At 34.1% G+C, this 24,405-nt stretch overlaps 2 protein-coding genes across 6 annotated transcripts; one reads left to right on the top strand and one right to left on the bottom strand.

Annotated features, from left to right (window-relative positions):
- Window positions 1-574: 574 nt before the first annotated feature.
- Window positions 575-8,127, bottom strand: LOC110031281. Its single transcript, XM_020734402.1, has 3 exons — window positions 7,862-8,127; window positions 3,014-3,816; window positions 575-1,041 (listed from the first exon to the last, which is right to left on the bottom strand). The coding sequence occupies exons 1-2, from the start codon at window positions 8,049-8,051 to the stop codon at window positions 3,020-3,022; spliced, it is 987 nt and encodes a 328-aa protein (XP_020590061.1). The 5' UTR covers window positions 8,052-8,127; the 3' UTR covers window positions 575-1,041; window positions 3,014-3,019.
- Window positions 8,128-10,196: 2,069 nt separating this feature from the next.
- LOC110031280 (heparanase-like protein 2) lies at window positions 10,197-18,547 on the top strand. 5 transcript variants are annotated; one of them, XM_020734398.1, is made up of 10 exons: window positions 10,197-10,373; window positions 11,388-11,628; window positions 11,965-12,001; window positions 12,571-12,754; window positions 14,327-14,475; window positions 14,602-14,838; window positions 15,910-16,099; window positions 16,489-16,614; window positions 16,713-16,812; window positions 17,959-18,547. In XM_020734398.1, exons 2-10 carry the CDS (start codon window positions 11,404-11,406, stop codon window positions 18,295-18,297), a joined length of 1,587 nt encoding a protein of 528 aa, XP_020590057.1. In that variant the 5' UTR covers window positions 10,197-10,373; window positions 11,388-11,403; the 3' UTR covers window positions 18,298-18,547. The 5 variants fall into 5 exon arrangements, with proteins under 5 accessions (XP_020590057.1, XP_020590056.1, XP_020590060.1 ...); XM_020734397.1 differs by having other exon boundaries at window positions 10,197-10,423; window positions 11,386-11,628; XM_020734401.1 differs by having other exon boundaries at window positions 10,197-10,426; window positions 11,402-11,628.
- The last annotated feature ends 5,858 nt before the right edge of the window (window positions 18,548-24,405 follow it).

The following is a 24,405-nucleotide window of genomic DNA, read 5'->3' as shown; positions in this document are numbered from 1 at the left end:
AATTCAAGTTTTTTCCGAGTTTTTTCTCTAGTCTTATCCACCAGAAGGATATCATCAACGAAAAACATACACCTAAGTACATCCTCCTATAAATGCCTAGTAAAAGCATCCATAACTAAAGCAAAAATATATGGGCTTAAAGCTGATCCCTAATATAATTCAACCGAAATAGGAAAATATTTTGTCAATCCTCATTTTGTTCGAACACAAGTAACAGCTCCGCTATATATATCTTTAATGACTTGAATATAAGTCATATCAACACTTTTCTTCTCTAGAACTCTCCAAGTGATATCGCTTGAAACCTTATCATAAGCTTTTTCTAAATCAATAAAAATCATATATAGACCCTCCTTATTCTCTCAGAAGTTCTGCATCAAACCTCTCAATAAACGTAAAGCTTTCATAGTATACTTGTTCGACATAAATCCAAACTGGTTATGCGAAATCTTCGTAATACGTCTTAACCTATGTCAATTAAATCTCCCATAATTTTAAAGTACGACACATCAATCACACAAATAAAATTATATCACAAGCATTAATCAATGCTCATCATAAAATGAACCTTGATATCATACAACTATTTGATTACATAAGCAACGTACTTCGAATTTCACACGTGAAACAAATTCAAATGAAGCCATCGGCTCATAATTCTAATGAGTAACTCGGAAAAGTACCTTGAATGATTAAGTGTGATTGGCCTTGAGGCTGACTATCTTGGGTGAGCTAAGCGAGCAAATGTGATGCTCAATGACATTAAACCAACAGCTCTAATGTCGAACATGCTTGCTTTGATGTTTTTGGAGAGCTTTTCGTGATGATTTAGATGTGATGATTTCCTCTTAGCCGACCGATTAGCCTCGGACTCAAACTCAACCCATATACATCAAGGCCTAAACCTCAATCAGGCGGATTTGGCTTTACAATTGTAGCTTGCCAAAATTTTCTTTATGCTTACTAGCATTTAGTGGAGATCACAACTTGATACTACATTCAACTTGCCATCAAAGCTTCAAATGGTGCCAATAAACCTTCCTGTAGCATATACAAATCCATCTAAGTTAAATATGAGGATAAGAGACTGTGACAGAAATATTAACAACATTAACCCATTCAGCTGCTAATGCAAAAAATTTAAAATGGGGCATTTATATACATACCACATATTCTTATATATTTATATATCTAATACCTAAACATTCTGATTTACATGCATAACTTTGAGGGTAGGTATGTAAATTTTCCACTAAATAAACATATGGATGTTTGAGGTGCTTCCAGCTGTTGGTAAGAAAAAAAATTGCTGTAAACAAATCAACAAATACAGATAATTTGAAAGTTGTTGTGCTACTAATGAAAAATTCATACAGTAATTTCTCTTGTGTACCACAACCTAACAGATGCAGTTATAATTAGTAGTTTCTCATGATAAAAATTTTTAAAAAGCAAAAGAAAAGTTGTAGTGAAACAAATTATCGCAGTGATCTGGACAGCAAATTTATGAAAAAGCCGCCCCAAATGGACTTTCATTTGGCGGTGTTTGGCTATAACACGAAATTTACGTTAAATAAGATTTATCAAATCTAGTAAATCTGATAGGCTGTGCAACGGAGATGAGCTTGTGAGTGACGGCATAAATAAATTTTTAAATCCGTCTCACAATTGAATTTACTAAATCCGGATTTACGTCCAAAAGAGAACGGAATGTGGGAAGAAAAGATGGAATGCGAAAAAATTCAATTTAAAGAAGCGTTGGATTTAATTTTTATTATTTTTATTATTTTTGGTTGGATTTATGCTAAATTCATAGCTTCCTATTTAAATTATGCTACCAAATGATTTCCACATTTATCACACTTGATCATTATTCTTTTTTCAAGGGGTGCTAGTCATCTTTTTGCTTTAGGATTCTTCATAAAATACAAAAACAAAAACGAATATTTACATAAATAAAACTCAATTCTTATATATTTATAAATCCAACACTTAAAGTTTAATTTTTACATATACACTGCCTTACTTATGCAACGGAGATGAGCTTGTGAGCGACGAAGATGAGCTTGTGAGTGACGGCATAAATAAATTTTTAAATCCGTCGCACAATTGGATTTACTAAATCTAGATTAACGTCCAAAACAAAACGGAACGCGGGAAGAAAAGATGGAATGCGAAAAAATTCAATCTGACGTAGCGTTGGGTTTAATTTTCATTTTTTTGATATTTGGCTGGATTTATGCTAAATTCATAGCTTCCTATTTAAATTATGCTACCAAATGATTTCCACATTTATCACACTTGATCATTATTCTTTTTTCAAGGGGTGTTAGTTATCATTTTGTTTTAGGATTCTTCGTGCAATACAAAAACAAAAAAAAGGAAGATTTACACAAAAAAGACTCAATTCTTATATATTTATAAATCCAACACTTAAAGTTTAATTTTTACATATACATTGCCTTACTTATGCATGAAAAGGCGTATTTCACCTATCTCAAAGTTAAAATTGTGATATTTTTTATGTGATATGAAAGATTTGGATGGTATAAATGCAAAGAAATTAATTTTAAATATTAGATATATAAATAGGTAGAAATTGGATGGTATGCACGTAAATGCCCCAAACAAAAATTGCCGAACAAAAATAGTAAGGCAGCAATAGGTTGGCTGAACTTTCACAAGAAAATTTTAACAACAGACATCGTTTGAAAAATAATGATAATGCAAGATTAGTATCAACCAGTAGAAGCATAAAATAAAAGGAATTTTACATAGTTAGCACACAATTTTTATGAATTTACACTTCTCACATCTAACCGTCCGTATTTACATACATAGCTAGCATTTTGGCGCTATAAATCTATGCATGAAAAATCATATTCCACTTTTAAAAGGTGATAATAGTGCTATTTTTTACATGATTAAAAATTTCATAAATATGAAATTTAAGATGTGAGATATGCAAATGCATTAGAAATGTGAGCTATGCAAATGCGACTAAAATAGATACCTCATTCTAGCGCCTTTCATCTTTTCTTTTTCTGGATTGCACTTTCTGCCACTTTTTTCTTGACACTAATTTGCTCTTTGGTTTCAGCCTCAACTCAGGAGAAAATTGAAATTTTGGGTCTCTCATTCTTGCCTGTATATCCTTAAAAAACTGCAAATTTAACTTTTTTGGTCCACCCTCACGCAGTTCTGCATACTCAGGACCTGAAACAATTTTTTCAAAAGCCCCAACAAGAATGTCTACATCACTCATTACCTCCCACACATTAATGTAGCGCCCATCCGGTCCTTTCTTCAACTTCTTCAACGCATTCTCGACGGCGAGTTTTCTCGCTTGTTGTCCCGGAGACAGCTCTGGAGGTTTGTCTTCAGCATTGACGGCATCCATTATGTCCGCAAAAGTTCGATTCTTCGGCGTCGCTTCAAAATCAAACAATTTGTCGATGTAAGGATCACTCCGCTCGTTCGGGTGCGGCTCAGTAGGAATGTCGTCATCGTCATCATCCTCAGTGCCGCTCCAAAGGTTCATCTCTTCATCGCTTTCGGAACAAAGACTTCTTAATTCATCGCTGTCATCGGCATCGACAAGTTCGGCATTTTCCTTGGCAGTCTTCTTTAATTTTTTAATTTCTTTGTTGAGATTGATGTCGACTTTTCTGTCATCTTCATCTTCGTCACTCGCTGTCCACAAGCTATCATCGTCATCCACATCTTGTGCCCATGCTCTTCTGAATTCTTGATCGCCAGGGTTTCGATTGTTGAAGAGGTCGTATTGCCTGTGATCTCGAGCATAGTACCTTGATGCTGGGAAAATTAATGAAAAGGTTCGAAAAGATCTAATTTTTTTTGAAAAATTTTGCATTTTTAAATTTTAGAAAAATAAGGCATTTTACCAAAGTGCACTGCATAATGAGAGAAGGATCAAACTTGCGACCCCCAACTATTTATGTAGAAATTATTTCGGTGACCGATCCTGACCCATATATTTCAGTTTTTTTTAAAAAAAAAAAAAATTAGGTGTAGCCCACTGAAATACATCCTGATCGTAGATCACCTGATTTACGGTCGGGATAAGACAAAATAAAATAAAAGTCTAATTTAATTCCCAGACTAATAGAATAAGAGCTAAGAAAATTATTTTATTACAAGTAATAGAAATTAGAGTTAGAAGTTAATGGATTGTGTTAAAGAAAAGCTGTATTTTAGGAATTTAGATCTTAAAATATTTTGAAAATCTAATTTCCTACTTATCCTATTTGGGATAATCCCAATATTCATTTTTAGATGATCCATGATAAAATTAAACCATGTGAATTTTAAAAATTTTAACAATTATTAATGATAATTTTACTCCTAAACTTAAGAAAAAGATGGTTATTTATTAGATTTTATAAAAATTTTAACATGTAAATTTCTAAAATACCATCATTTTTAACACCATCTATTAGTTTTAATTACGATTTCCGTGACTTGTAATGGTGGGATTATTTTAGCTCCCATCTTAAGAGTTCAAAAAATAAATTGGACAACAACTACAACAACAAGCCTTTATCTCACCAAGGTTGGTTGGCTACATGAATCATTTTTATCTAGTCCTATTGAGTGTCAAGTTTTCATTTAATTTTAATAGATTAAGATCATTTTTTATACTTATATTTGGAGGAAGATGAAGTTGCACTGACAAATGGTTCACAATCATCTTAAATTCTCATTAATTTTATCATCCTTATTCTACATGTGAGGGAAATGAAAGGAAAGAAAATAATTTGGTAAATTGCTCACAAAACAATATTATATTGCGTGAAACAGCCAATGTCAACTATAGTAAAATGTGTATGATTTGCTTTACCTTTGTGCATTACAGAACACTGCCATGAGACTTGTTATTCTAACTTAAGATCTTTAAGACTTAAAAATAGATAAAAACAGAATGGAGATTCCAAAATATCATTTCAATTCCCAAACACTGAAATAATATCATGATGCTCAGCTATATGGTGTTAGCCTTGTGAGTCCTTGCATGTACTATATCCTATATAAGATGGACATATTATTTTGAACATTCTTTTACAAAAATTAAAAAGTTAACATTGATTTACACATTTCCCTGCCTAAGCTATCCCAAGGTCCAACTTGCTCATCATATTGGTGCATCTTTGTTCATGATCACACATGCTCAGACTAACAATGTCTATTTTCAACTAGCTTTTCTCCACGCGGTGATACTTCGATCATCCTACTAATAAATACAGTTTGCACTCTGGCATTCCTAGTTTTAATATACTCATCCTAATATTACCATTTTTGAGATGCTAAACTTGATATCAACAAATTTCCTTCTTCTCTACTTAATAGAAATCTATGTATTTTAACTCAACTAGAATATAGAGCAAACAAAAGTATTAATCAAATTAACCTTAATTTCAATTATTTGGCTTTATTTTATTTCATAAATTTCACTTTCAATTGATATGAAATTTTTTGGTGATTATATGATCTATTAAATAAGTGTTCTTTTTATTTATGATATTTCTAGCCTAAGTAACCTTTAATCCAGTTCAGTTCAAGTAGTTGATTTCAATGGTGATGCACGAATTTGGAAGATCTCTTTTTAAAACTACTTATTTGGACTTTGGAGTCACATCTAGTTAGAGTTACCTTGCAAAAGGATTTGGGTTGTGATTCCTGCTGGCCAGTTCTATATAAATGCGACTGGATTACCGATTCATCGGTTCAATTGACAGTTCATAACGGTTTTCATCGGTTGAATTCGAAAATGGTCTTTGAGGCTATTTGGACAGGCCATATGCCCGATTCACGGTCTAGCAAGTTGAACCCGGCGATCCGGTCCAATCCTTAAAACCTCTAGGTGTTGGCACCAAAGTTAACATGTCACCAAAAAAGTGGATCCTAAGAGTATTAGCAATTAGCAATAAACTCTAGCATATCCACAAGCATTCGAGCATCAACAAGTTTATGTAATTCCGGCAATCAGTAAAAGTTGCACCTTTCAGAGTTTTTAGCTAGCAGCTCTTTCAGCTGCATCATTAGAAATCGCCAACAAATCAAACCTCCAAAGATCATCTATTGAAGTTCATGACTTGATCCAAAGCTCAAAAGTTACATAAAAATGAAATCAATTTGGGGTTACTTATAAACTAGGAAAGGACTAGTTTGGTCGCATGATGTTCCAAATTACATGCATATATTGACTTAATGAGAGAGATTGCAGAAATCCTAATATCATAAATTGTTTATATTCAGATTGAATGGGTCCAAACCATGGGTTATCCCACCCAACTTAGATTGCCCCAAACCCATAGCGCTAACACCATCTCTGATCAATGATCTGATGAAACAAGTTATTTGCAACAATGTTATAATTGCAATAATCATGATAAATTAAAGCTTAATATAGCCAAACAATGACAAAAATTTTGAGAGAATTCATCTCAACCTGGCTTAAATAGAACAGAAAAAGCATCAATGTCCATGAAATTTGTTATAGTGTCATTCATCTCCCTAAGAGAAAAAATTTGAGATGAGGCGCACAAAAAAGAGTGTAGGAACAATAATTCAAAGAATTTCCTAAAATAATAATCATTTGAGAACAAGATGGTGGCAAGGGAGTCCATCGGCGCAAGCTTCTCATCAATAGTTGATGTAGCCAACAACAACAAAGGGCAATGGAGTAAAGAAAGCTATCAACATTCTTTCATTACGGCTTGAGTTGGTTCCGATTGGTTGGGTATGCTTTGAGGTTAGTTCACGTTGTTTAGGTCCATTGAGGCCCCGATTTAGTTTGTCGGTGAATGAAGCATTCAAAGGCAAAGTTCGATGTTTGGTGCTCATTATGGGGTTGATGAGTTGGGCCCTTCGAGGTTAGTTCAATCCGATTTAGTTGGTCGGTGAATCAAGCATTCAAAGGCAAAGTTTGATGTTTGGTGCTCATTTTGGGGTTGATGATTTGAGCCCTTCGAGCCAGCTTAGGTCATGGTTCTATATTTCCAAATGTTCTCAAGAATCAAAAAATCCGCCAAAAAACTAACCTTAATTAGATAGGAGCTTTTACAAACCAAACGAAACCAATGTTAATAAAGTAGAGGACAATATAAGTGATTGAAAATGAATAAGCTTACAAATGAGAAGAACAAAAATACATCAACGTTTGCAATACTATGTCCCAAAACTTATGACAACAAATACAGAAAAATGGGGCATTGGCATACATACCACCCAATTCTTATCTATTCACTTATCTAACACCAAAACATTATTTTTTTTTACATTTATACCGCCTAAATCTTTCATATCACATCAAAAATACTATTGTTTTAACTTTCAAAAAGTGAAATATACCTTTTCATGCATAGATAAGATAGCATATATGCAAAAATTGAAGTTATGTGTTAGATATGTAAATACATGTGAATTAACTGGTTTGTATGTAATTCTTCCAAAAATAAAAAAATAATCACTAAATGGAGTTCCACCAATACCCAAAGTTAACGGCTATTCTCCTGTAACCCAAAATGAATAATAAAGCAATTCCTTCCATGGCAATTAGATTGTATCCCCCTCCCAAAAATGTATTGATGAGAAGCTTGCCGATTTTGTTAACGGCAATTAGATGTATCATCCGACTTAAATCCAAAACAGTATTACTGAATCTCCACTCACAAAAAATGGAACTCAAAACAAAATCAGACGAATCAATAACATAACAATCTCAGGTAGCCGTGTTTTATGCAATCAAGTGCAAGCAAAATGAACTATCAATAGTTTAATTCCTTCTACCATCTCTGAGCTGAGTTCGAAAGCAGATTTTGTTAAGTTCGTTTGGGCTCACCTCTGAACAGAACTTCTGGAGAGCGCATGAGAGTATGGCAGCAACCTAGACCGTCTCGGTTGCCATGGAATCTGCGATCCGCACCAAAGAGAGGAGTGCAGCGACGGAAGGGGAAGATGAGTTTCAGTTGGAGAATAGAGCAAGAACCTCTCGGCAATCGACGGAGCGCCGACGGAGAAGCAATTGACATTGCGGATAACCGCCAGCCGGCGATCTCTAAACCCTAATAAGGCCACGAGTCATGGGGCATGTACATAAAATGCAACCCAAACCTTGCTATGTACATAAGAACACTTGCATCATTTTTTTATTTATCTCCCAAATATCAAAAATGAGTAATAAAATGCATCTTCAATTAAAATATAGGGGGTGATGTTGATGATTTTTTTTTTTAATTATGTATATATCATAAATGAATATTTATATTTTTTATACTCTTATAAAATATCATTTAACTTGAGTCATTAGCCTTGTAAACACATACTATACATATTTTATGATGACACAAAAAATATCATTTCATATATGTAAGCTATGATTATCAGAGGCACGCTCAAGAAACATTAATCATAGGGGTTAGTTACCTCTTCAGAGGAATCAATGTTCGGAAGCTTAAAACCCACTAGGATAGGATGTTGGAGGACCGCCTTGCCCAAGGTTGAAGAATCCTTAAATTCAAAAAAAGATGGGACCACTCTTGCTGGGAGGGCAGTGAACCACTAAAGGGCTGACTCCCTCAACGTAATAAGGGATAAGCGTCACCGTTAGTGATTTTCAATATTTTGACGGTCGACTCGAAAGCGGCTACATGGTCAGCTGGGTTATTGTGATTCTTATACGTGTTAAGGTTGGGGGGTTTGAACTTTGCTGAGGGTTCGACCTCAAAAATCTATTGAGATAAGGCATTTTCAACATGACATTGGGCTGTGGTTTGCACAGTGTGGTGTCATTCTATCGGGGCCGATTCGGTGCTATCCTGATAATGAGAATTGTCACCCTTTTCTTCTATTGGCTGAGGTTTTTGATAATTGGGTACCCGTTCATCTCGTTTATCATTGGTCTCTGGTCCACCCAGACGATCAGGCTCTTGGAGGTTATTTTCTTGAGGGTTTTGATAATGCTCATTTTTGCTTCCTCCGGCTAGGGCTTCTTGAAAAGCACCTATCATCCGTTCCCTCATTTTTAGCATCAATTGTTCCTTCATTTTCATTACTTGTTGTCGCACACTCACCCTTATGTTATCCACATCCACGATTAGGCCTCGTGCCTCCTGGATGGCTACGTTGTCGTTGTGTTGTGCTCCTCTTTTTGTTGGTGGTATGATTTCACACTCACCGCACTTTTTAGGTAATTGAATACAGATATGTCTGTGAATCACACCCAAGGAATACATCATGCAAGGAAGGGAAGGATGAGTAAGAGAAATGAGATAAACAATAGAAATAAGAGTGTCCAAAGTTTTTTTATCAAGAAATGTTCTCCTATTTATAGGTATAGGATGTGCCATGAATAACCTATTATCTTTATGCTCCCTCTCTGTACAACGAATATTAGGGGCACTAAAATCATTTATACAATATATTTAAATATGCTAACTCATTGGTCGATAACGTTAATCTTTCGCTCGTTGGATCACATTTATTTGTTCGATAGTGGGGCTAAACCATGTTGGGATCACATGAAGAATCCTCTATCGAGCTTGTTTATGAATTCCCCTCAAATTCTAGTTGTTTAGTGGTAGGCCGTCATTCGTTCAACTCGCTCTGTGGGTATCTTTCATTCGACTAATTTTATGGCCTTCCCTCGTTCGTCCACCATGTCGATCGGCCCATTGACTAGATGAAAGACCCAACAAGGTTCTGAAATGCTCCCTCCTACTTTGACATTAAATTTCCTGCTGGATGAATTAAGTTAGTTTGTTTACGAACCTTGATATACTTTAACTGCATACCCATCTTATCTGTCATGTACTCATGTTCTGCTCCGATATCTATGCCACCGCAATCCTGTCATACAATTATCCTTTCTAATGCAAAACAACTAATACAATACATCAATAATAGGGGTTCTCTAACAAAATAATATTCTTTTGTATATATTAAATAGATACTAATAAGCTCCCATTTTACTAATTATATACAAAATAATATTCTTTTGTATATATAAATATGAACACTTAGATGTTATATATAAAAATATATAAAAATTGCGTGGTATCTGGTTTGCATGTAAATGCCCCCAAAAATTATTACTACATCACATTACACAATATTCACGATTTAAAAATAAATAAATAAACAAAACACTGATATCAGATTAAAATATTACAGGTTAAGCAAAACAGCACTATCATGGAGATTGCCGGAGCAGCCAGCCAAAACAGTACTGTCACTCAAGTTAAAACTTTGCGGCCTCCTCATTGACCTATTATCTTAATTAAAAATTAGAACTTTAATGTCATCCATTTCTGCGAGGCAACTGCGGCGATCAAAAACCTCAAGCTCGAGCTGGGGTTTGTATTTTACGCAGATTTTCTCACACTTCACTCTTTCTTTCATAAAAAAGGTGATTTCAGAGATGAGTTTTGCTGTAAAAATTTTATTTTTATGGTGTTCTTGTTTTGTTTGATGCTAAAGGCGAAATCTTTTCGATTTATTATGGCTTTTATGATGAGAAGTTGAGAATAATGGATTTCTTTCATCTTCTCGCCACTGTTTGTGTTTGATTTTTAAGTGACCAAAAAGCTCGCATCTTGTTTTCTGTGTCGACTTTGTTATTTTTATCTGTTTCCTTTGGAAGGGTAAATTTTGATTTTGAAATGCTTCCTGAATTTATTTTATGTTTATTAAAAGAGTGGAATCTTAGATTGTTATGAGGATTTGTATGAGAATATAGATCTGTAGTGATACTTGCTCTTGGATTTAACATGTAATTTTTTTTCCTGGTTTGTCATCTGTTGATTTGTTACTTTGCTTTGTTTGTAGAGCTCTTTAGACTGCATTCAATGAGAAGAACAAAATATTTATCACATTTAACCTTAGAAAATACTCCATGAAAATAGCTGAGAGAAACAAATGATTGTTTGTTTTGATTATCTTATGCCAAATTCATTTTTTTAGATATATTCTATGCAATATTGTGTTATTGTAACTGTCAGCTGTATGTTAACATGTTTAAGTTGGATCTAACTTATATCTTGCCCGACAAAAAAATGACAACTTTTAAATCCTGGATTCAGGGAATCCAGCTCCTTCTCAATTTCTTGTATGTTTTTCCTTAACTCCAGGATTTGTTAAATCCAAATTCTGGTGTTGGCAAGATTTAATAAATCCTAGAGGCATATTATACTACAATTATATCACACTGCATTCTATTTTACTCTACATTTTTCTTTTCAGATAACTAAACAGCCCCTAAATCTTTTACCAATCATTCTCTATATTATTTAGAACAAAAGACTTATCTTCACTTTTTTTTGTAATTTATTTATGAGAGAAATTACTGTTTGCTGTAATTTTCTTTTCAGCTATCTTATTGAAGCCATGAGAGCTGAAGGCATGGCATTTAAGCTCGTCTTAGTTCTGCTCCTCTTCTCTCTTCCTTCAAATTTGTCAGAAGATAAAAATGATGTAACAATTGTAATCAAGAGTTCTGCTATAGAAGCTGAAATTGATGATAGTTTTGTGTGTGCTACTCTTGATTGGTGGCCACATGAGAAGTGTAATTACAACCAATGCCCATGGGGAAATGCTTCTGTTTTAAACTTAGTAAGATTTTATTTTTCCTTTTTGGGGATATTTACATAAGTAGCGCACAATTCTTATGTATTTATGTATCTCACACCTAAACTTCTATATTTACACACAAAACACTTTGGTGCTTTAAATCTATGCAATAAAATATGTATTTCACGTTTAAAAAGTGGTAATAGCACTATTTTTGATGTAATATCAAAGATTTTAGTGATTTGCATGTAAATATGAAAGTTTAGGTGTGAGATATGTAAATCATAAGAATTGCGTGCAATGTATGTAAATGCCCCTATCTTTATGAAGCTTGGAAGCTGAGTGATTGATTATAAATTTGGTTTTTGTGTTTCATAGGACTTGAACCATTCTTATCTTTCTAAGTCCATCCAAGGTATGTTGTTCTTCTTGGTTACTTCACACAGATTGTATTCATTCTTATAGCTAATTAATCACTATCATTATCATTTTGGTCTAGTTTTTTCACATGTTTCATGTTCGCCTCATTAATTTTGTTGATTAAAATTTTTAATTTGTTTTATTCACTTGGGGCTTCTTTGGGATCACTTTAGTTTTTTACATTTTATTTTTGTTTTGCTTTTATTTTAAAAATATGTTTGTTTATTGCAATTTTTGCATGTTTTTATTTTTAAGAAAATAATTCATTTTAAAAAACATTCCAAATATATAAAGTTGTTTTGTGTATTTCTTAGAATAACAAAACATATTATAACATAAAAAACATATTTTATTTGGAGTGAAAACATAAACAAAGCAGAATAAATATAAAAAATAAAAAATACATATCGAAAGTGATCTCAAACAGACCCTTAGATTATTAGACAACTGCATAATATGATTTTAATTTTTCTCGCTTTAGTTTCAGTATGGTTCATTGCATTCATGGAAATGATTCTTCAATTTTTGTTTTGTTTGTTTTGTTTTTTTCTTTTTGAATTTTAGCTTTTAGTCCATTACGAATAAGAGTTGGAGGTTCTTTAGAAGACCAGGTTGTGTATGGTGTTGGAAGCTTAGAGTCGTCATGCGATCCATTTACCTATGTATCCGGTGGCCTCTTCGGTTTCTCGGAAGGCTGTTTGAGCACGGAAAGATGGGATGAGCTGAACCATTTATTTCAGAAAACTGGGTAAATTCCGTGTGTTTTGGGTTCTACTTGTTCCTACTCTTTCACCTCTGGTTTTCTTCTTTATATCTTTTTGGGGAATTGACATGCATACAACCGAATTCGTATGTATTTCTAACAACTAAATTTACTTTTTTACATTTATGCAACCAAATCTTTTATATCACATAAAAAATATCACCATTTTAACTAAAAAAAAAGTGAAAGACACCTTTTCAGGCATGGGGAATGTAGCATGTATGTAAAGATTAAAGTTTGGGTGTAAGATGGGCAAATACATAAGAATTGATTGGTTTGTTTGTAAATCTTCCTATCTTTTACTGGGGCCAATAATAATTTTATATCTAGAATACCAAATAACTCAACGCTAATATATAAAAGATAAACACCTATAATTTGAGAGATAGGCAATCTTTCCTAAATCATACTATTTGAGAGGTAGGAAGTCTTTCCCAAATCCTAGCCCTAAGACTCGCAACCACAATTTTATGTCTTCCCTCTAACCGAATGCATATTAACCCTATTTATACTAAACAATAATAAATCACAAAAGACTAAATGCCCTTAGGCTAATAAAAAACAAAATTGCCCTTTGGCTAGGCTGGTGAAATGTAACGCTGCCAATTTTTAGGCTTGCAAGACAGTTACAAGAGCAACAAAATAAGAACTGAAAAGAACCATAGTTAATGAAGAATAAATGCATATTATATACTCCATGGTATAGTGATTTTCTAATATTTTTTTGGGGCATTTACAGACGTACCACCCAATTCCTTTGTATTTACACATCTATCACCTTTACTTTTTACATTTAAATCACCCGGTCCTTTCATAACACATAAAAAATATCATTATTTTAACTTTTAGGAAGTGAAATAGGTCTTTTCATGCATATGTAAAATGACTCATGTAAAAATTAAAGTTTAGGTGTTAGATATGTAAATACATAAGAATTAAGTGGTGCGTATGTAAATCTTCCTATTTTATCACAGTGAGTAACAAAGGCTAACATCTTTAACATGTGTTTTATTTGTGCATCTCGATTCTAGGAAGTTACACTATGATGGGTAAAACTGTGCTAAAGCAAATAATACTTTGTATAGTATGGGCTTAGAGCCATAACATTCATTTTCCTTCTCCTCAAGCACCTAATTGATTTATATGCTGTGTTTCAGTGCGATTCATCTGAAGAAATTTATGCATTAAAAGTATTATGATGTAAACTTATACGTATCACACAATTCTTATGTATTTACATATCTAATACTAAACTTTCATGTTTACATACATAGCACTTTTGTGCTTTAAATCTGTGCATGAGAATGCGTATTTCAATTTTTAAAAGTGACAATAGTGCTACTTTTGACATGATATTAAAGATTTGAATGCTATGTGTGTAAATATAAAAGTTTAGGTGTGAGATATATAAATACATAAGAATTGTGTGCTGCATATGTAAATGCCCAACTTCATTTTTCATCTTTTGATTAGGTTGAGGTCTCAAAGTTTATTTTTTGGCCAAAAAGTCGGTCTTCCCTTAGAATAAAGAAAACTAAAAATCCATGGGGATTGCAGAGCTATTGTGACATTTGGTCTTAATGCCCTTTATGGGAGGCATCAAGGGAGAAAGGGTCTCTGGCAAGGCCCCTGGAACTCGAGCAACGCTCTTGATTTTATGGAGTACACCGTTTCAAAAGGATATCCCGTGGATTCATGGGAATTTGGTAATCCATTTTGAACTATTACAACTGATACTCGTACTTACATTGATGTTCAACTCTACATTTTTTGTCACAAATCTTTCATTTCACGTAACGAAAAAAATGGGTTCGATGTTTCCCGTGTATAAGGCAATGAGCTAAGTGGAAATGGAGTCAGTGCTAGAGTTGGCGCTCGGCAATATGCCAAAGATTTAATTGTTCTTAAAGCCATCATCGATGAATTGTATGACAAGTATCGCTCGAAGCCATTAATAGTTGCACCGGGCGGTTTCTTCGACAATCAACAATGGTATGCTGATCTTCTAGAGGTTTCCGGAGCCGGTGTTCTTAATGCCATGAGCCATCATGTATACAATCTTGGTGCTGGTGAGTTGGGGCCATTTACATACATTCTACAAAATTTGTATGTATTAACATATGTAACACTTAAAATTTCCTTTTTATACTTGTACCAACCAAAACTTTCATATCACATAAAAAATGCCACTAGTTAATGAGTGAAATACACCTTCTCATGCTTAGGTAAGGTGGCATATATGTTAAAAATTAAAGTTTAGAAGTTACATATGTAAATATAATAATTACATGGTGTTTCCATAAATTTCTCTTCCTTTTATTCTTGGAAAATGGAAATAAATTTCTCCATTGTAGTGTTAGAGATACCTTTGGAAGTTTTCCCAACCTGTAACTAAGACTAGATTATAGAAATATTTACATACATATCACTCAATTAGTATGTATTTACAGATCTAACACTTAAAATTTTAATGTTTACATAAATGCCACCTCCTAAGCATGAACAAAAATGTATTGCACTTTTTTAAAGTTAAAATAGTGGTGTTTGTGATGTGATATGATATAAAAAATGAAGTTTAGATGTTAGATATGTTAATACATAGGAATTGAGTGGTATGCATGTAAAAGTCCCTAGATTCTTTTTGTAACCCCCACTACTAAAAAAAGTCATAAATTTGTCTTGATATTTTTCTTTTGGGGCATTTACATACATAACACATAATTCGCATGTATTTGCATATCTCACATCTAAACTTTCATATTTATACACATAATACTCAAATCTTTAATATTACATAAAAAATCGTACCATTACGACTTTAAAAAATGAAATGCACCTTTTCATGCATTGGTTTAAAGCAAAGTGCCACATATGTAAATATGAAAGTTTAGGTGTAAGGTATGTAAATACATAAGAATTGTGTGCTAGGTATGTAAATTCCCTTTTCTTTTTCTATTTTGTCACAACTCTATACACACTTGCTTTACACATTGATCTAAAATGGTTTATGCATCCCATCCCTGAGTTCAATCAACATAAATTTCAAAATTTGTATTAGACCCCCCCACCTTTCGAGAAATGAAATTTTACTCAAAAAGAGCGGTGTTCATGTAAAATGTTGAGAGCTTCATATTTTTCAGGCAATGATCCTCACATCGTAAGCAGAATTATGGATCCCAATTATCTGAGTCGATTCGCAGATACGTTCCGCAACGTCGAGCTCACCATACAGAAGCACGGGCCGTGGTCGTCTGCTTGGGTCGGCGAAGCCGGCGGCGCCTACAACAGCGGCAGCCGTCTCGTCTCCAACACCTTTCTAAACAGCTTTTGGTAATTAATTATCTCACATTGCTCAGAAATATTTTAAATTCGATGGGCATTTACATACATATATACCACCCAATTCTTATGTATTTAGATATTTAACACCTAAACTTGGATTTTTACATTTATACCGCCCAAACTCTTAAAATGTGAAATGCACCTTTTCATGCATGGGTAAGTTGGTATGCATGTAAAAGTTGAAGTTTAGGTGTGAGACATGTTAAATACAAAGGAATTGAGTGGTATGTTGCAAATCTTCTTAAATTTCAATGTTATACTCATAAATTGTTGGTTATCATGTCATCTTCTTCATTTTTACATTTCAAACCAAAAAAAGCCTAAGAAAATTTAATATTTATGTGCTCAAAATTAAACCTTTTTTTGCATAAGTTTAGGTATTTGGATCAGCTTGGTATGGCAGCAACGTATAATACAAAGGTTTACTGCAGACAGACATTGATTGGTGGTAATTATGGCCTTCTTGACCTGGAAACATTCATACCAAATCCTGATTATTACAGGCAAGTCCTTACAAACTGTTGAATTTTCACAAATATGATTTCTGCTTAATCAAATTATGCTTTTTTTCTTTTTCTTAAATTTTTGAACTGTTGAACAGTGCATTGCTATGGCATAGGCTGATGGGGAAGGGAGTTCTTAGTGTTGATATTGGTGGATCTCCTTATCTAAGAGCCTATGCACACTGCAGGAAACAAAAGGTAAGAACTTGCTATAAAAATAAAAGGGAAATTTACATGCAAACGATAAAACTCTTTTGTATTTACATATCTAGCCCCCAAAGTTTGATATTTATAGTTATAATAGCTTGGTGTCATGTAAATGTGTATTTCACTTTTAGAAAGACAGTGGTGGCAGTATTTTTGATGTGATATTAAAGGTTTGAGTGGATGAATGTAAATATGAAACTCGTGTTAAAGTAAATCGCGATATTAGAGGATGCATGTCCATCATTTCATTTTTATCAGACGGTTCATATTCTTATTATTGTGTATGCATTTATGTGCATTATAAATAGCTATATATTGAAATTTGTAAAAAACTCAACCCATAGTTTTGGTTTGTCATATTCATAATGATTTGATCATGATACACACAAATACACAAATACGCAAATTCACGGAAGGCACTATTGTAAATATGGGTGTTTTGGGTGTTATGCATGTAACTCTCCCATAAACTATTATTGAAAAAATCTCTTCACAATCAAAGTGGAAAATCTTAAACCTCTCCAAACAAGCCCTATATCTTTATAGAAAAGAACCTTTAGTTGTATCCAAGCATTTTGAGGGGCACATTGGCAAATTCCTTTTTTTCTTGGGACATTTACATGCATACCTCACAATTTTCATGTATTTACATATTTAACATATAAACATTCATATTCACATACATTACACTCAAATCTTCAACATCACAATCTTGAAATACACATTTTCATGCGTAGTTTTATGACACCAATGTGTTGTAAGTGTAAACATCAAACTTTGGGTGTTAGATCTGTAAATACATAAGAATTGTACGGTATATATGTAAATATACCTTTTTTTTTTTCTTAACTCACTCACATCCGTGTGTGGAGCTCAAGACTTTGTTGTTAGAGGCAAAGCTTTCAACCACTTGGAACATTTACATACATACCACCCATTTCCCGTAAAATAACATATTTTAACACCTAAAATCTACTTCTTGCATTTATACCCTCTAAATCTTTCATGCCACATCAAAAAATATCACTTTTTTTAACTTTTCAAACATGAAATGCACCTCGGCATAAATGTAAATTTTGAACTTTAGGTGTCAAAAAGCTTCTTTTTTTTCTAATACAAAACACAACGGAATCACAGCCCGGGATCTCCATGCTCCTAATCAACCTAAGCAAATCGACCGGCTTCGTCGTGACAGTTCGAAGCGATCAAAAAGTTCTCGAACAAACGGTTTCTCAGATAAAAAATGAAGTTTCTGATGGATCTGAGAGAAGAGAGGAATATCATTTGAGTGGAAAAGATGGAGATTATCTGAGCAGGACAGTGCTGCTCAATGGAAATCCTCTGCAGCTCACTGAAGATGGAGAGATTCCAGAGCTAATTCCTGTGCTTAATGCTGTTAATCATCCTCTCAGCATAGCTCCTCTTTCTATTGCTTTTGTTGTGTTCCCCAGTTTCGAAGCTGATTCTTGTGCTTGATGAGCTGCAGGGTGGGTTTGGGGCAGTTTATCTGCTGCAGCGGTATTTTGAAAATGTCGCCTCACTGTTTGGAAATTGCGTTTGAGCAACTTATCCGAAAACGCAGTTGGTTTCTTACATTGAACGCAAAACGCGGGTCGAACCTCACGGTCCGCGTTTCCAGATATGCGACTTATCTGGACAAGCACAAGTTGCCCCAAATGCACTGTTTTGTTTTCTTTGGAAGATTTACATGTATAACACACATTTCTTATATTTTTACATATATGATATCTAAGTTTTTATATATACATGCATAGCAGTTCAGTTTTGATTTTCATGCATAGATTTATGACACTAAAATGTTTAGGGGTTAGATATGTAAATGCATAAGAATTGTGTGGTATGTGTGTTAATTTCTCCCCCTTAACCCCCATGAGAATTCTTTTTTTGGAAGATTTACATATGCACCGAATAATTCCTACGTATTCACATATCCATTATGTAAATTTTTATATTTACATGCATATCTGTGAAGGATAGATTTTCATGTATAGATTTATGACGTCAAAATGTTATTAATGTGAATGTAAAATGTTTCGGTGTTTGATATGTAAATGCATAAGAATTGTGCGGTATGTATGTAAATTTCTCTCCCTTTTTTTTCATTGTTGAAGATGGATTGGTAAATGAAAATTGTAGAGAAACTTATTTATTGTTGAGTTAGAATGTTGAAGCAATGTTCTCAATTGCTATGATGATGGCTTGGGGGACTGTTTTGGATCATTTTGGGATAATTGCATTCAGACCATTCTAAACATTGATATTTACAACTTAATCTGTGATGTTTTTGTACTACCGAACTGATTTACTTACGCATGCCACAATCAAACTATTGAGAATTTGATAAAAATGAAAAATAAGGGTTGGGGGTTTTACCATGAATTTACCATGAATTTTGATATTTTGATATTTGAGTGAGAACTTGAAAAATGGATGAAAGAGGGCGGTTGATTTGTAAATAACAAGTTTCGGGCGGTTTGTATGTAATTGTCACCATTTAGCTTTTTATTTTTGTTCTATTTGGTTTTATTTTGATTTGAAATTAAATGAATTTTGAGTGTTAAAATAAAAAAATATATATATATTTTTTTTGTTTTTATTTTATTTTGGTGGTTGATTGCTATTGGTTGTGGTGGTTATGTATGGAATGATTTAAGATAATTAAAAATCATTTTGAGTATTTCTAAAAAAATGAATTGATTTTTTTATAAAAAATAGGTATATATAATATATATTGAATAAAAATACCTTAAATAATAATAATAATAATAATAATAATAATAATAATAATAATAATAATAATAAACTCTCATACATGTGGTGTTCATCATGTTCTTTGATTCTTGCTTTTATTTTCTCTTAATTCCAAAGCCAATAAATAGAAAAATAGAAGGGAGGTTATATATATATATAAAGATTTGAAATTGAAGAAAGCTTATATATTGGAAAAGAAATTAGTGTTTTGTATATTAGTTATCGCTCAATTAATATCTTTAATAATTATCATTAGATTGTCTGTGTGACTTTATCTAATTGTTGTCATTCAACTGTTATTTCTTGACCGTCATACCTTCTGCCAATCAATATTAACATCCATCGTCGCCCACCAATAATCAATTGCATCCCACAGTCACCATTGCTAATTGTTAATCTACCTTAATGTTCATCATCCTCGTTGCTTCTTCGAAACTTTTAACTCCAATCATAAAGAGGTTAGACAACAATATTGATTTTATAATTATGTCATCTCTAACTAGGGCGAAGGGTGAACTTTCTAAATGCATCATGTTTTTATCGACATTTTTCACATAAAAATCATCTTTATTTACTTTTTTGTTTAAATTCATTGCAAAGAATGTCAAAAACCAAATCACTCTTGCATGCTAAGCAATGAATGATAAAAGGAAACCCTTTTTTAAAGAGAAATTGCATTGATATATATTCTAGCTTCATATTTGCTCATAATCACCAAAAAGTTCATAAATATTATGTGTTGGAATATGTCAGAGAGAGAGAGAGAGAGAGAGAGAGAGAGAGAGAGAGAGAGGTAACTAATTCCAAATGCCTTTCATGTGAATTTTTTAGTTGACATTATTATTATTCTTAGCAAAATTTGCACTTTTTTAATGATGGATCATATCAATAACTTTAATCATTAAATATTTATAAGTCATTCATGTATCTTAAAACACTCAATTTTCTATGTTCGGAAATGTGTGTCAGTTATGAGTTAATAATAGTGGTATTTTTTATTTGATAGGAATAAATTGAGTGTTATAAATAAGGAAAAAAATAAAGTGTGCGTCTCAACAATGTAAATACATAAGATTTGCGTGGTATGTGTATAAATGCACCTAATATATATTACTCTTAGGGTTTTTTATATACTAACAATCCAAAACTTTTAAATATAAAATTTTGGCATTGTTGAAGCCAGATTTGTCTTGTAGACTATGCCCAAGTTATATAGCGTTGGAACTAAGGGAATAAGACAAGAAGAGGGAGAGAAAGGGAGTGATTTGCCCACAAAGGACTATGCCCAAGTTCTTAGGCTCTTTGGCCCCTTTTATTTCTTGTAAAATAAATACTACACGAGAGGGGAAGGGAAGAGAGATATCCTTACATGTTTCATGAGTCTTCTATTATAGAAGATAAAAGGAGAGCAATATAATATTACATTTTTACCCTTACTTTAAGGAGGGTAATATAGGTGTTTCCGCCCTTCCTTCACCCAAATTTGATGTTTTGGAACTTTTCAATCGGCAAGGGTCATCGAAGGTGGCTGATTGGCTGGAGGTAGGTGGCCAACCTAATGTGGCCGGTCTATTGGAGGTGGCTAACCAAGGTGGCCTACCGACTCGAGATAGGTAGCCAATCTAAAGTGTCCAACCGACTGAAGGTGGCCGACCAAGATGGTCGGTCGGCTGGAGGTAGTTGCCCGACCTAGTGTGGGTGGTCGAATAGAGGTGGAGGGTCGGTCAGCTTCAAGTGACCAACCGATGGGACAGCAGATTGCATGCGCAATTCTGATGAATTCTTTCAGCCCGACAAGGGTGGTGACATTTTCCTGTTATACATAAAGCCCTCGAGATTTTTTACTTCTTGGAAGCACAACTGTAATAAGAATGAAATGCTTAAAAATATGGAAAATATAATTTTAGCAAGTTACTAGTCATACTCTGATAGTTTTTGTGTTTTTTTGTATCATTTATGTTATCGTTTGATGTGTTGGTCGATGACCTGTTTATTGAGAAGATTGTCAGTTGGTTTTATTAGATTTTTAGCTGTGATTTCTAGCCAACTCAAGTCTTACTCCTCACATGTCTCATTTGCTCGGTTAGGTAATCGCTTCGGTCAGAACGTACCTTTCACTAGGCCTTAGACGGATATTGTCATCGAAACTCACAATTAAGGTAATTTGCACTGCACCCTTCGCAGAACTTGTTGCTACTGAATAGGGAATAACCTCTATAGCTTTTTTCTGAGTCAAGTTTGAAGACGACTTTTTTGGATGCTTAGAGTGTGTGGGAGAAAATTTTCTTCTTCTTTCTTCTTTTTTGTATTTTTTTTTCTTTTTGCTTTTTCTTTCTCTATTTTTTGTTTCTTTGTTTAGGATTTTCTCCTCCTTGGAAAATGTTACCTCCAAACACACCTATAGTCTGCTCTCCCATTGACCGACCACCTCCAACCGACTAATCACATTAGGTGGGCCACCTACCTCTAGTTGGCCAACCACCTCAATGCAGACCCAAAAAGTTCCAGAACATCAGATCTGAGCAAGGGAATGACGAAAATACCAGCACTACCTTCCTTGAAGAAAGGGTAAACATGTAATATTGTATTCCCTCCTTTTATCTTCTATAAATAGAGAACTCATGACATGTATTAGGAGTTTATTTGGGCTATCCTCTCTCTCGAGTCCTATGCAGCGAGATCTCTCTCCTCTTCCCCTCTCTTATAATCTTTATTTTTCAAAGAATAAAAAGGAGTGAAAGAGCATGGGAACACACCTCTGCACCCTTTTCGGGGGCAAATCTCTCTCTCCCTCTTCCTTTATCTTTCCCTTGGTCCCAATGCTTTATGCCCATGGTCTATATGAAAATTTTGGCTTCAACATTAGTTTGGTGAGCGTGGACGTGTTGCCAACAAAAAGATGACTACACTAACGAGGAGAAAATCCTAAAGAGCGAAAAAAAACAAAAAAAAAAAGCAAAAATTAAAAACAACAAAAAGAAGAAATAAGAAGAAGAAAAAAAATTCCCCTCACACTCTTATCATCCAAAAACCCATCTCCAAACTTGACTCGAGAAAAGCTATAGAGACGTTTCTTTGCCCAGAAGCGACAAACTTCACGAAGGGTACATTACAAATCACTCTAATAACAAGTCTCGGTAATTACCTCCGCGTAGGCTGCGATAAGGTCCGCCTATGACTTAGCGAAAGGTGCAGCCTGACCGAGGCAATGATCCAACCGAGCAAACAAGACTAGTGAGGAGTAAGACTTGAGTTGGGCAGAAACCACACCTAAAAATTTAAAAAACCAACCAACAATCTTCTTAAAGAACATGTCATCAACCAACATATTAAAAGATAAACTAAAAGATACAATAAAGCACAAAAACTAAGGGAGTACACCTAGTGACTTGTTGAAATTATACTTTCTATATTTTTATTCTTATCACAGCTGTCCTTTCAAGAAGTAGAATACTTGAGAGCTTTATGTATAATAGAAAAATGTCAGCGCCCACGCCATGCCAAACGAACCTTCGTTAAAATCGTGCTTGTAGTCTGTTCTCCCATCGACCAACCAACCTTGGTCGACCACCTAAAACTGACCGATCAAACACTTGAATCAGCCACCTTCAGCCAGCCGACCACATTGGGCTGGCCACCTACCTTCAGAAGGTCGGCCATTTTGGCCAGCCGCTTACCTTCAGTCGGCCGGCCTCCTCCGACTACCCTTGCCTATCGGAAAGTTCCAGAACGACAAATCTGGGCGAGGGAAGGATGAAAATACCCCATACTACCCTTCTTAAAGCAAGGGTAAGAATTTAATATTGTATTTTTTTTCTTTTTATCTTCTATAAATAGTGGACTCATGATATGTATTAGGCGGTTCTTTGGGCTCTCCTTTCTCCCAAACACCATGTAGAGAGATCTCTTTCACCTTCCCCTCTCTTGTAACATTTATTTTCAAAGGAATAAAAGAGGCCAAAGATTCTCAAAACACCACTCTTCTCCCCTTTAAGGGGCAAAACTCTCTCTCGTTCTTCCCCTCTTTCTTTCTCTTTCCTTTGGTCCCAATGTATCTTGCGCATAGTTTGTAGGATAAACCTAGCTTGAACATGCATCCTAAACTTAAAATTTATGTTCTAAGCAGCCAAAAATCCACTTTATTTCCTTTTAAGACAAGAGTGATCAATCTTTTCTATTTAAAGTTTTGGAATGTATTTTTTTTTGGTTGAAATGTCAAATTTTAAGTTTGGGTATCAATTCATTATATTATATTTAAAATTTTGAGTGATTATAATGGAAACTTTTAAGCTTGGGTGGTCATTTGGGGGAGAAAAATTTGCGTAAGTAAGACGTACGGAGCGCTGCGTACATAATGGAGGTTATATGAGTGTTATATTGACATTATATTCGTGTTATATCCCTTGTAAACTCCATGTAACTTCTATATAACCTACCTGAATTACAAATAAGTTCTGCGCATCTATTTTCACATATATGTAGGTTACACGTAGTTACATGAAAATTATATAGAGGTTATAAGGGATATAACATGAATATAATGACGATACGACACCTTATAACCCCAATAATGTACTACCCCTTACCTACTCAAATTTTTTCCCATTTGGGGTTATACCCAGAATTTTGGGTTTTTGAATCCTCCTAACCGCTTACTCCTAACCGCTTACTCATCTCCCTCCATGACTCCATTCGCCGCCGTCTCGCCGGCACCTCAAGTCATCGTCGATCTATTTGCCGGCAACTTTGTCAATCTCAGGTCAGTTTAATTCGCCTCCTCGATCGTCGTCTACGCTCTTACAGGCCTTAATC

Source organism: Phalaenopsis equestris, unplaced genomic scaffold (genome assembly GCF_001263595.1).
Source record: "Phalaenopsis equestris unplaced genomic scaffold, ASM126359v1 Scaffold000800, whole genome shotgun sequence".
Taxonomy (NCBI): domain Eukaryota; kingdom Viridiplantae; phylum Streptophyta; class Magnoliopsida; order Asparagales; family Orchidaceae; genus Phalaenopsis; species Phalaenopsis equestris.
This window is presented reverse-complemented; position numbering and strand designations above follow the sequence as displayed.